Source organism: Adiantum capillus-veneris, chromosome 6 (assembly GCF_014529385.1).
Source record: "Adiantum capillus-veneris isolate H3 chromosome 6, ASM1452938v2, whole genome shotgun sequence".
In the NCBI taxonomy this organism is placed as follows: Eukaryota; Viridiplantae; Streptophyta; class Polypodiopsida; order Polypodiales; family Pteridaceae; genus Adiantum; species Adiantum capillus-veneris.
The window spans coordinates 12257524-12271568 of NC_140936.1; the positions used below are offsets into that span (position 1 = coordinate 12257524).

At 39.9% G+C, this 14045-nt stretch overlaps 1 protein-coding gene across 1 annotated transcript in view; it reads right to left on the minus strand.

The window, feature by feature from the left end:
- Window positions 1–10860: 10860 nt before the first annotated feature.
- LOC147455159 (BTB/POZ domain-containing protein At1g30440-like) overlaps window positions 10861–14045 on the minus strand; it is a 39197-nt gene continuing 36012 nt past the window's right edge. The window contains exons 2-5 of the mRNA XM_086513998.1: window positions 13721–13790; window positions 12352–13572; window positions 11879–12263; window positions 10861–11535 (exon numbers count right to left, since the gene is read on the minus strand). Coding sequence (XP_086370124.1) covers window positions 11249–11535; window positions 11879–12263; window positions 12352–13572; window positions 13721–13790 — 1963 coding nt within the window. The 3' untranslated portion in view covers window positions 10861–11248. The remainder of the gene's footprint in view (window positions 11536–11878; window positions 12264–12351; window positions 13573–13720; window positions 13791–14045) is intronic.

Here is a 14045-nt window from a genome sequence, read left to right on the forward strand (position 1 = left end):
AGTTCAGAATAGTCTGAACTCACGAATTATAAGAGGGAATAAAGCACTCATAAAACTATAAAAGCAAGGGACACACGAAAAGAAAAGAAAAACAAAAACAAACTAACAAACTAACTAAATCACTTTGTTTGCTACGAAACAAAACTAGATAAAACAAAACATTATTAACTTAAAAATGTTTTTAGAAAAGGCATGTGTAAAATAAGTTGACGCAACTTACTTGGCTTAAAACAAGTACTCAACTTTAAGAAAAAAAAGGATAAGACATCTTAAAAACTTAATCGTAGAAATCAAACTTCACACAACTTATAACGGAACACATTCTTAAGTCCTCAGGTAAGCTAAATATGAAATCGAAAAATGAATACTACTACAAACCTACGAAGAGCAAAGAACTAAACTTGACAATATGTGATCTCAACTTCACTGCTTGTCCAAACAGGAAGAATAAGATTATCACCTTTATCATGCATAGCTTGGACAATAGCTATGACATCCCTACTCACGTCGTCAATGCCCAAGAGTAGGTGCAGATTTATATAGAGTCCATTCATGCTTTGAACGTACTCTACAAAACCAACGAGCTGAGTTTCTATCACCCTCCGGAGGTGACGGGCATACTCAGCCATGATAAAGGCTAGCAAATGTCAATCTATAGTGAAAATACTAGAAGCGCTAAAGATCAAAACAACAAAATAAGGTGTTATTAAGTCAAACAATAAGTGGGCTTTTTAGCTCCCCACTTCTATTGAATTTACTATTGATTATCTTGAACATTCCAAAGGAAGAAACACTAAAAATAAACTTACTACGATGCAAAAATGAACGAACTTTTTTCATGATTATTTTGAATGAGTATCCTTTTTCAACTAGTAAAGAAATAAGATGGCAAGGTTGAACAACAAAAGTAGATTTACTAGAACAAAGATGGTTGTGTAGAACCAATGCAATAAAAAAATTATCCTCAACTAACTTTCCCAAGACATACACACACGATGCATATCAAGGGTAAGATGGGAAGAACAACCCTCAACTTAGTTTAAATAGTTAAGGGTGGATGGTTGTCCCGCTAGAGCCCGACAAAGATTCCCCAAGTTCAGCTTACACAATCGGCTCGAAGGCCAAGTATGCAGCAATTTTGTGAGGCTTTTAGAATTTGAAGGTGTAGGGAGGAGAGCAAAGGGAGATACAAAAAAACTGAACAAGCAATAGGCAAGGTGGGAGTATGCAGAGAGGGCTATCATGCTCGGGTGGGGTGAAACCCATGAAACACTATGTACCTGATTATGCCATTAATAGGAGGTTTGAAGGAGAAGAGCTATATATTATATGCATAAAGTTATAGGTTATGCGAGGGTGTTTAAGGGTGAGGTCAACCTTGATGTTTAAACAAAGGTTTAGTCCACATTGAAGTGTTTAATGGTTTAGTCATCACCACAGTAGACCATACTCATCATTAAATTCAAGCCAAAAAATGGTGCAAAAAGGGTATTAGCCCCAGAGGGGGGACTCTAGTAGTACAGGCTTTAATGGGAGGTCCTTTAATTCATAGGCTCACGTCTAGATTAATAAATAAGTTAACCAGTTTGAGGTAGATATTTCAAGGTGCAGGATAAGCCAATAGTCTGTAAGAGCTTGACAGTGATGTGTGTGTGTGTGTGTGTGTGTGTGTGTGTGTGTGTGTGTGTGTGTGTGTGTGTGTGTGTGTGTGTGTGTTTGTTTGTTTTAAGCCGGTAGGTTCCCACGACATATGTGGGTGATGGAAAACAAATGATCCCAAGAAAACACCATATAGGTCAACCACAATCAATACACTTATTTGATTCTATAGCCAGAATCACCCATTACAACAGTTTGGGTAAAATATGCAAGGTGTGCACTTCATTAAGACAGTATAACCATCTGCTCCATCTAGTGAGTACATACCAACAAAAGTGGTTGTAGAATAGCAAGTTGAAGTGGTTATTTTGTGTAAGTATAGTGACTATAGTTGTTTTAGGCAGCTAGGTTAACCAAACATAGCCAAATAATGTGGTTTGCCAGTTAGACACCAAAGTTTCAACTTTCCATGTATAGGATAGGTATAGAATGAGCTATAGATGAAAGTGGCATGTGTGTGTGTGTGTGTGTGTGTGTGTGTGCACGCGCGTGCCACATGCATGCATGTGCGCACGTGTGTCCACCCTAACCCTGGAACCATACTCAATGAGTTAGCAGTAGGCCCATTGAGTATGGGCCTACTACCTTATCAAGTTGATGAGAGTAGAATAGTCAAGTCTGAAGCCCAAGAGTTGTATCATATCATAAACTCAATGAGTCTCATTAAAGCTAAGAGTGACAATGTTAACAGAGAGAATTATACTCCAATCGATGTTTTCGGGCTTTGTAAGCCATTAGAAAGTAGTATGGATGTCGTTCATAGTCAGTCATTGAAGTTTTTTCCATGCTTTTACCACTTTCTATGGATAGCCCCCAATCGAGCCGTCCATCCAAGAGTAGTCCCTTTCTGAAATCATAAGAATTGAAATGATTAAACAAGGGTAAGTAATTTTTGATTAACCTGTAACCTAAAACCAGCAAAGTCAAAGAATACAATAGTTGTTGTTGGGGTATTCAAGTCCAAGTGTGTCAAGCCCGTGGGAAACTCCTCCTAAGACATGCAAAAGAGCTCCACTTTGTTTAGCAATTTGCATGGCAAGGTTTCACATATACATGTAAAGGCTTTGAATAATATTAAAAAATAGCATTGTCTTTTTTGTCAACTTCTCTCTCCCTCTCGTTGCATTGCTACTCTGCGTTGCATCTCCTCTCGCCGTGACCCACCACTTCCATCCTCCCTAGGCCTTTTCCCATCAACGTGGCATCAAATCCCATGTTGTTCAACAAGGCATCGGTGCTAGCCTCTGCAAATGTTGCATGTTGAGGGCACTATTGGTGGTTCTAGCAAAGCAAAAGCGGCATCGTCAAGGCTAGGGTTCTGCAATGGCGCAAGGTGCTGGTGCTGGAAAAGGTAGCATCTCAAAATGCTCTATTGGTTCCATTGCACACTAAGTAATACACTCTTTGTTGTGTGCCTTGAGCTTCCTTTGTCTTCTCCAACCTGTGTGTGTTTTCCTGCAACCCTGATTCCAAAAATTGGTATCAAAGCAGGCTGCGTCCTCCCAGGCTTAGTCACCAGCAGCTCCAGCACCACGCCTGCTCACTTTCTTCGATTTCTGTGAGCTTTGGCAAGCATTCGCGGGTCGGCAAAATTTTTGGGATAATCTAAGAGCCTAGTCTGCTCTGATTTTTTATTCGGGCTCATTTTGGCGTCCATTTTCACTGTAGGTAGTACTGCATAGGCTATTTCGACATTTTGTGCAAAATTTTGTCATTTCAATTTCCTGAAAAACAGGTCCCTTACAGTCTTCTATGGTTTGTGCTATATAGCACGTGTTGTTCCCGCTTTGTTTCTCCTCTTTTTCGGCAGTTTTCACATCAGGTGCAGCATTTACCATGGCTGACAACAACACAGATGAGTTCAAGATGATTGCTGTTGAGGACAGATTGGATGGGGACAATTACCCTATGTGGGCTTATATGATGCAACATGTTCTTGTGTCAAAGGACGTCTGGAATATTGTGCAGGGCATTGATGTATGTCTTGGTTTTGAGGATGTAGGGGATGTTGAGGATGTTGCAGGTCTTTCTGCAAGGATTGTTGTTGTTAGAGTTGTTTTGCATACTGCAGAATAAGCTCGTTGGGTGTAAAAGATGTGCAAGCTCATGCATTGATTGCGTTGTCTATGAAACGTACTATTACTCCTCACATTCGTTCGGTAAAATCTGCAAAACAGGCTTGGGATATTCTGGCTAGTCTTTATGCACGCCGCACCAATGAGGCTAAAATTTCAATGCTGCGTAAAGAGCTGGAATCAAAGATTATGCATGAGGAAGATGATATGGACACTTTCCTTGTTGGTGTCAAGGATATCAAAGCAACTTATTTCTGCAGGTTAAAGTCATTTCAGACAGTTCTCTTGTGCAGACTGTTCTTAATGCCTTGCCAGATACTTACCAGACTTTTGCTAGTACTTGGAGACTTATGACTCAAGGAATCCTGAAGTTGTCAAGTTTGATGCATTATGCACATTTTTGTTGCAAATTACTGTCACGCAATGTATGCACCAACCATTTTGGCATACCTCTAGCCCGCTCATTTTCAACCCTTTCCTCATCAAGTACATCATGTACATCTACATCAGTAATAGGTTGATCTGTAACTTTTTCAGAAACCCCCATAGGTTGTTTATTTGCCTCATTGGAATTTACATTCGAACGTCCACCACTTACAAGAGGCAAAAAAGTGTCATAAATGTTTTGTGAGCTTACATTACTGTCTCTAGTACATTACAGCAAGGGCTGAACAGAATCTTCAACAAACACAACATCTCATGAAACCAGAATACGCTTTGTTTGTGGATGATACATCCTATAAACTTTGCTTTTAGCAGTATAACCAACAAAAATACATTTAACAGCCTTATCATCCAATTCCCTGCGTTGTGTTTGTGGCACCAAAGCATATGCCAAACAACCAAAAACATGCATGTGCTCAATAGAAGGCTTTCTATCATGCCATGCTTCATATGGAGTAATAGACTGCAAAGCATTCGTAGGACACCTATTTAGTACATAAGTGGCACACATGATGGCCTCAAGCAAAAATGAATGCGGCAAAGCTTGACTTTTGACCATACATTGTGCCATTTCTGTAAGTGACTTGTTCTTCCTCTCAGCAACACCATTTTGCTAAGGCATATAAGGCACTATGCATTGGTGTTTTATCCCATGACTAGACATAAATGCATTAAGTTCATGAGACATATACTCCCCCCCTCGATCGGAACGGAGGGTGTCCATAGTACATTTCGATACATTTTCAGCCATAGCCAGAAATTGTTTGAAGCACATAAAAACTTTGAACTTCTCTTTAAGCGGTTACACCCATGCATGCCTGGAGTAATTGTCAATGAAAGTTCTGTTTTTAAGCTTATACTTATACACAAAAGAACATAACAGTTCAAAAGACAGCTTCCTTTAGACAAAGGTCAAGGATTAGCACAAAAACAACTCAATCTTTGATTCGGTTTTGTACATCATAGTGAGAATGAGGTATCATTCTAGTGATTTGTACATAAGATAGTCAAGAACAACTGATACTAAACTGACAAAAGGCCAAGTTCAACGGCGAGGGACAACAGCAAAGCCAAAAAGATCCTAAGTAAAGATAGAGGCCTCACTTGCATCCATATATACAAGACAACAAATTCTTTAGCCTTGAATATGTTTTATAGGTGTCAAAAAACCCTATCGGTTGTTATCCATGTTCTACATAAAACCTTTTTTAACTTATACCTACCATCCATGGAGTTAAATACACCAAGTATCTATTCTCTTGGAAAATATTACGAGGCTACCACGGTGATATATGGAGGCCATTACCCCTCTTTATCAAGTATAAAGTTTGTTTCTTATTTAAAAAGGTCATTTTAGACTTGAGATTAGAAGGCCATCACCCCTTCTAATACAAGTTGTGTCTTTATAATAGGTTTGTAAAAGTAAGTAGTTACCCCACCCCATTTCCATCATCCCTTCTGATCCAAATGTTTTACCCATTTTTATCCCATGAAGCCTTTTTGTCAAACTACTTTGAGGCTTTAAGATGTTCTTGTTTCCAATGAAATCAAAGGTCAAAAAATGGTTTAATCACTTCTTAGCCAAAAAATCTATGGTTTAAGCACTTCTTAGTCAAAAAATGGTTTACTCACTCTCTATGAAAAACAACTGACTGGTTTTAAGACATATAGTTTAGGGGTTACAAATGTTAAATCATTCCTAGTCAATATCATTAGTACAAGCTAGGTAGTAGAAGATATTATCAACCAAGCATTAGGCAAGTTATGCACCAATAGTCATCAAAGTACGGGCCATTGGTAAGCTAGGTTTGAGATGAAACTCCCCCTTTATAACCTAAAAGAAATAAAGTGAACAGTTTAACAAGTCTAACATTAAAACATTACCAAGTAGGAAAGCCTAACATCCCCACATCAGTCAGGTATTCCAAGCCACAGCAAGTGGCCACTAATAGGTAATCTGAGCCAGCAAGTGGCATTATTTTGAAGCATCCTTTTTGCTAACCACGTACAGTCTAAAGTGGTTTTTGTAATCCAGAAATAGGTCTAATATTTTACATGTGCAAGATCCTCAACCAGGTAATATCCACCCCATTAGTGAGGTCCACTCTCTGTCAACCAAAAGGTATGTCAACCACTAGTGACCCATTAGTTTAGGCAACAGTTTATGCCAAGAAAAACCTATTTTTGAGGTAAAAATCTCCCATTAGAGTCAGTAAAACCGTATGCTAGCATCCAGCATGCATCATTTCCAATAAGCCTTCTTGCCAAACCACTCACAGTTTATAGTGGTTTTTGTAAACAAGTCATCTTTATAGTATGCACAAATATGTGAAAACGTTTTTGTCAGTAGCCAGGTATCACAACTCCATCAAGATACTAAGAGAGTAGATGATCCTAGAAAACCCAAATTGAACCTACCATAGGGTATAGTATTTCAAAGCACAAAAGTGGGAAATCTTAATAACACCATATCAGCTAAGCATTCCGAGCCAGCAGATGGCCGACATCACTTAAGCTACAAGGAACCAAAGAGACAATAAAATTGTATGCTAACAACCAGTAGGCAACATTTCCAAGAAGCCTTCTTGCCAAACCACTTACAAGAATGCCTTGTATCAGTTCATAAATATATAATCAGCTTCAATTTTACAGTAATAGTCAATTCAATCAACCATTTCAGGTTAAGATTGGTGAGTTCTATCCAAGTACAGCCAAAACGTCCCCATGCCTGGTGATATTAAGAGTCAAAAAAGGTTGCATGCAGCAATAAAATCCTTTTATCAAAACTGGACCATATATCTAGCTTGTATAACAGTAAATAATATCCAAGTAAACAATATCCACTGTGCCTATTTATGAGAATGATCAGTAAAAGGAAATGTCCTAACACTAAGTGACTTCATCAACCAGGCTTCTTATGCAATCTCAGGAAATCTTTATAAGATTGGGACAACCTAAACCCTACAGTAAATCTTCAACAGATGATTTACAAAATCCCATGATATTTTATTATGAAACCCTGCAGTAAACAACAAGGATTGATTCATAAAATCACCATAATATTTGATCATGCATGCTCATTTAAAATCGTCAGGCTGAACCTTGCAGCAGATAATCAATGAAATTTTCGCTAATCCGAACCAAGTAAAAACAACTACTCAAGAAAATATAAATCAGCTCCATACATCGGCAACCTCGTCAAATGAAAAAGTGAGTCTATGAGTAATATAGATAACTAAAATTACATCAATCAATGGTCATAGGGAAGGAGCACATATTGCTCAATCAGTCTCAATCACCAAAGATTTTGAACAAAACCTGGTTTACCACAGCTAACTAATGAACGACAGTCAACAGAGATTTAGAAAACCCCTTTTTTGTAGATTTGTAATCATCAAAGTGCTATTTTTCTCATACTCATAAAGTATCAAAAGCTCAACATTGACAAGAACCAAAACCCACATAGTTTGAGGGTAATACCCTATTATTAACAAATCGGCAATAACTCAACAGAAATCAAATATCAAAATAAAACAACAATTTGCATGTATCTTTTAAAAACAGAAATTCGGCACCGACCTGAGATGTGTTATTTTGTTCAACCATCTCCAAAATTTGAAGCTTTAGGAGGGTATATCACATCACCCAACAGTAGTTGTGCAAAACCAGTGCATTAAAAAATTTATCCTCAAGTAACTTACCAAGAAATACACGATGCATATCAAGGTTAAGTGAGGGGAGGAACAACCATCACCTTAGTTTAAATAGTTGAGGGTGGATGGTTGTCCAACTAGAGCCCGACAGAGATTCCCCAAGTTCAATTGACACAATTGGCTCAAAGACCAAGTATGCAGCAATTTTGTGAGGCTTTTAGGAGTTGAAGGCATAGGGAGGAAAGCAAAGGGAGATACAAAAAACTTGAACAAGCAATAGGCAGGGCGGGGTGGGGGTATGCAGAGAGGGCTATCACGCTCGGGAGGGGTGAAACCCATCTAACACCATGTACCTGACTCTGCCAGCAATTAATAGGAGGTTTAAAGGAGTGTACCCGACAGTGCAAGGGTTAAAAACCCATTGACAAAAATACCTTAGAGGTTTGTTCACACACCATTATTAAGTAAAGGTAATGTAGGTGTGTTTAGAGCTAAGTTCTACCAATAGTTATGCCAATGGGTTGTGCCAAAGCCAGGAAGGTACAAAAGAGCTAGAGACTAAATGCATTAAGTGATAGGTCCCTAGGATTAAAAACTTAGGTTATGCAAGGGTGTTTTAGGGTGAGGTCAACCCCAATGTTTAAACAAAGGTTTAGTCCACATTGAAGTGTTTAATGGTTTAGTCATATCCAAAGTAGACCATCTTCATCATTATATTCAATCCAAAAAAAAGGTGCAGAAAGGGTATTAGCCCCAGAGGGGGACTCTAGTATTACAATCTTTAATGGGAGGTCCTTCAATTCATAGGCTCAAGTCTAGATTAATAAAATAGTTAACAAGTTTGAGGCAAATATTTCAAGGTGCAAGATAAGCCAATAGTCTGAAACAAATTGATAGTGGGGTGTGTGTGTGTGTGTGTGTGTGTGTGTGTGTGTGTGTGTGTGTGTGTGTGTGTGTGTGTGTGTGTGTGTGTGGTTGTTTGTTTTAAGCCGATAGAATCCCACAGCTTGTGGGTGATAGAAAACAAATGATCCCAAGCAGACACCATATAGGTCAACTACAATCAATACACTTATTTGATTCTATAGCCAAAACCACCCATTAGAACAGTTTGGGTAAAATATGCAAGGTGTGCACTTCATTAAGACTAATATAACCATATGTTCCATCTAGTGAGTACATGCCAACAAAAGTGGTTGTAGAATAGCAAGCTGATTTAGTTATTTTGTGTAAGTATAGTGACTATAGTTGTTCTAGGGAGCTAGGTTCACCAAACATAGCCAAAAATGTAGTTTGCCAATAGAGACCAAAAAAGTCTTTTTCATATGAACATGTCTTGGGGAGACCATTCAAGCTAAACATGGGTTCAAATGAAAGTTTTGAAAAAAACATTATTTTTTTGCCCTTGACACGTTATTTATAATGTGCCATGGGAAAAGACAAAGGTCAAAGTCAATGCCACCCCACCTTTTCCCCCTTCTTGAGAAAAGGACTCCCTACATCCTCTCTTTACAAGGGCTTGAAACAAGGCTAAAGAAGCATATGAAAAAGTAGCATAATGGATTCCCTCGACCCCTTAACCATACACAAGATCAATCTTTCCTTTAAAAGTAAGGATACTTGCATGGCTCATGCAAAGTCCAATTTTTCCTAATGAGTCATTTCATTTGTCTAGTCTCTGGTTAGACTTTCATGTGTAAAACACTTATGGATCACCCTTTGCACCAGTGTAGTCTTCATCTTATGTGGTGCTGCAATCAATATTTTAGTTAGTTATGGAGCAAGTCAATGTATCTTGCCAGTAACATCTTCATCTCAAGGTGTTTTCTCTACAAGCAATTTCTTGGTAAACTATGTTTGGGCAAGATTATCATGAAAAACTCTCTCAATCTACAAGTTCAAATAGCCATTTAGTATATAAACCCAACAATGCACCCTTCCTTGATACTATACCTTTCTACTCAACAAGCCAAATATGTTTTTCCTTTAGCACTTTCACTCTTAAACAAGATTGCACAAGAAAATTTGGAGAATAAGGAGAAGCCCAAAGGGATGCATGATAAAAAATGGTACTGGTGTGCATGTACAAAGGTAAGGGGTGCCCTAAGGCTATGGGACAATTTCATGATAGTCCTAAGTGTGCTGACACAAATCTCTACCATGTCATGGTAACAAAAACCCAATGAGCGTTGGTTACATGAACATGAACTAATGTAGAGAGAACTACCACCCCCTAGGGATGTGATCAATCCGAAGTGGAGTAAGTCCAAAGCTTCAAATGTCTCATGACGCAAAGCTTTTGTGAAAATATCGAAAGGATGTTCTTCTCCAAAGGCATATAAGTTAAAAATATCCCCTACAAAGAATCTCTCCCTAAGATAATGATAATGAACCTTACTGTCCTTGGTGTGACCAACAAGCACTAACTGCCTCACAATCACGTTGTCTGATTATCATTGATAGACATGGCAAATTGCGATCAAGCACCCAAATCATTTATAAGGTATCTGAGCAAGTTATTCACAATCATAGCCAGCAAATGTGTCTCAATTTCATAGCTAGAAGTGGCCACAATAGATTGCTTCTTGCTCAATCGTGACATGCATGAGTTACCAAGCATAAAGCAAAAACCGCTTTGGATATCGGAGTGTCGTAGCAACCAACCCATCTAAGTATGTAATCTAGCAGTAAAGATCCTCCCCTAGGATAAAACAACCCAAGCTACATACAGCCACTCAAGTAGTAAAAAGATCCACTAAGCTATGCAAAAATCAAATACTAAATAATTTGTTATTAATGTGAAATAATCATGTATCTGCATAAGCAAACCATGAAGCACGTAGCAGATTTTTCCAAGGCACGTCCATCAAAACAAGGTAGAAAGCAGACAATATCCTGCTGCTACAGATAAAGACTAACATCCAAACGCTGATTTCAGTGACCAAAAGAGATTTCTATAGTCAGCTTCAATAAACGAGGCCAATGAAAAGAGAGCGAGAGAGAGAGAGAGAGAGAGAGAGAGAGAGAAGAAGAAGAAGAGACTATGGATTAAAGAGAATAAAATTAAAACATACCTTCTAAAATTTGAAGGGTACTCCGTTGTACACGGGCTGAAACACCCTCGGCATACACCCTCCCTTTTTGCCGAAAGGCAGTGCCAACAAAAAGAGACACATCAAAAGAATTGGATTTGTATGGGGTGATAATTCAGACAATCTACACAACTTTCCATGTTCACTCTTGCACCCAAGTCCATTTTGCCCAACCATTTGACCCTAGATACATCTTGGTGTAGAAAAAAACTAAACCCTTTCCTTTCACTTCACCCTCCGCAACCTTGGCAAGGTTGTAGAACGCGTAACTCTCTTGCCTCAGTGGGGCATGCCCCTTATTTATATTACAATTCAGCTGGGCTGCTCAAACTGAAACAATAGAACCAAGTCTCTGTGATTGTAGCAAATGTCTTCTGAAGACGGCAAAGCCCTTCACTTTCACCAAGGTGACATAATATACCACCAATTCATCAGTATGCTGAGGTAAGCTACCCACATCGCCAACCAAGCGTGATGCTGTTCTTCGACTGACAGAGGTGGGACAAATTAGTTGGACAAAGCTGACTTTTGGAATCCTTGTAACGAGTTCACCTCCAACATCCCTCACCCCAGTTGTGATCGGGCTGGGCATGAGGCTATGCTGCTCTTCGACTGACAGAGGTGGGACAAATTAGTTGGACAAAGCTGACTTGGAATCCTTGTAACGAGTCCACCTCCAACATCCCTCACCCAAGTTGTGATCGGGCTGGGCATGAGGCTAGTAAAAAATTCTCTCTTGTGGTTACCAAGAAATGCTATGCTACAGACTAACTCAGAGAGGAACTTCTTTTGTGGTTAGACTGCCTTGGATGTGTCAAATGTAGGCCCCGCGAAGTCCCCCCTCCTACTCGTGTCTGGTCCTGCACCGCACTCTCTCTCGTCTTGCATATATGAGATTTGAACCGGCCTCCCAGAGTTTTTGAGACCAAATTCCAATGCCCTCTCACTCCTCTACCTATCTTTTCAAGCTCCTCACGCATTCCAGAGCACTCTCTTTCAAGATTGTTTACACGCAGATTCATGTGATCCATGTCAACCTTCAACGCTTGATTGTTGCGGATGGCATTGGCCCACCCCTCTCCTCTCATCGAGGCAGCAGCCGGTGGCATGGTTTCAGATGCTGACTGATGTTGTAAAGGATGAGAACTGTCCGAAATCATGAAACAGCTTGCAATAGCGGTACGAAGCTGTAGCTGCTCAAAGAAAAGAACTTGCACGATGCATCGCAAGGGAAGACGCTCATTCTGTGCTGCATGTGCGCACGCTTCCAAAGAAAGCTTCCGACAGTCCATCAATCGGCACAGTTGTTCTTTCTCTCCCTCTTTCAACCACGGATGTGCCTTTAAAAGCATCCAACAAAGCAATTAAGTCAGAATTGTTACTTCAAAAGGAAGATTGAGCAAGCAAAGCAGGACCAAGAGTTGACACCTTCAAGTAAATATCTATAGCCCTGTAAAGGGCGTCATCAGAAACTCTGGCAAAGTCTGGAAGTGCTTCCGCAAGAGACTGGAATTTAGATGGTTTCAAGTTCACATCTGGAGCGACCTCCCCAAGATAGCTGTCCATTAGCCTTGCGACCATCGCCATGGGGGTCAGTGAGGGGGAGCTTGCAGCCTGACCATCATCATCAGAGTTTGGCGATGACAAGGTCCCACCAGTTGATTGATCAAGCAACAGGAAGTGATCCAAAATTCGTTGAACACAATCGATATCATAGAGAGTCTCCAAATTGTACGTCAAGTTGGGCAACAACAAGTCTTCCAAGTTCACTTGTTCAAGCTGCAGACCGATTCTCCTTTCAATCCTATTTCTACAGTCAGGGCTTGCATTCAGAATAAAAGCACTTCGAAGTAAACCAGAAAGAAACCTTGATGGCACTACCGCCTTTTGCACGGGTAAAAGCCTTTCAATAGTTTCCAAAATAACCCTTTGTTCATCTTCTGACGAAGCCACAGAAAGAGAGAGTGATCCAAATCTGCCACTCCCATCCTTAGTACTCTGACGCTTGTTAAGAGCTGGCAAATACCTCCTTGCCAAATGCATCAATGCACCTGCAACGTTCTCAGGTTTTATACCCCGGTGCTTCATCGCTTCTATGACTCTCTTGTAAAGAGGAAGACTCAGCATTGAAATATCTTCATACCACCAATCAGACCGGGTCCTTTTGGGCCTCGCCCCTGTACTTATGCCATTCCATAAGAGGCTTCCGCCTGGACTCTGCATCACGCTATTGGGCATTGGCAATCCCTGCAGGCTGGGATTCGTGCAGGCCTTCAGTGTTAAAGCAACTACACATCTACTTATAATCCCAAGCTTCTCTGAAGCTGGAAAAACTGTTTCACAGCTTTGTAGAGCCCGAATGCACTCTTTCCAATTGCGAAGGACAATCTGACTTAGAAATCCTTCAGTGACAGCAATCAGGTTTGCCTCACCAAACTCCTCCGTCATCTCAAGATATTCTGCTGCACAGCGTAATGGAACCACATTTGCAGCTGTCAACTCTAATCTAACACTATAACAGAACTTTGCTGCGAGTTCAAATGCATCAGGACCCCCAGGAATTTCTCGAAGGTGCACATGAAGCAGCTCATCCTCCAAACACTCTTCCATCAGACGAGCAAGCTTCCTACTCCTTGAAACTAGCGGAAACTGCCAGCAACAAGCAGCAAAACCGTTTCAAACCATTGTTTTAGAACGGCACAATTTGATCAGAGAACATTTGTGATGTCCAGCATTATTACTCCACCTCAAACCAAATCCTTGCTCGAAGGCTGAGTTAATAAAACAAAACACTCACCTTGTGAAGATGGAATGACATTTGCTCAACATCAATCACAACATCGCTTGGCAGTCCAGAACTGCAGAACCTGTTTTTAAAACCTCGTGTGTTTTAGAATGCAATAAGCGAACTGCATTGCTTAAGCCCTATTGTAGGTAAATTCAAAGAGCATGTAAACAAAGTGGGAAAGATATACATGAACAAAAAGCCAGTATGTCAATATGCATAAATATCCTTTAAAAAACGAACAACAAGAATCATTAACTCTAAAAATGCTAGTTAAATGCTCACATTACAGTTTCGAACTAGGTTTCCTGCACAAATACTTCCACATTATAACAAA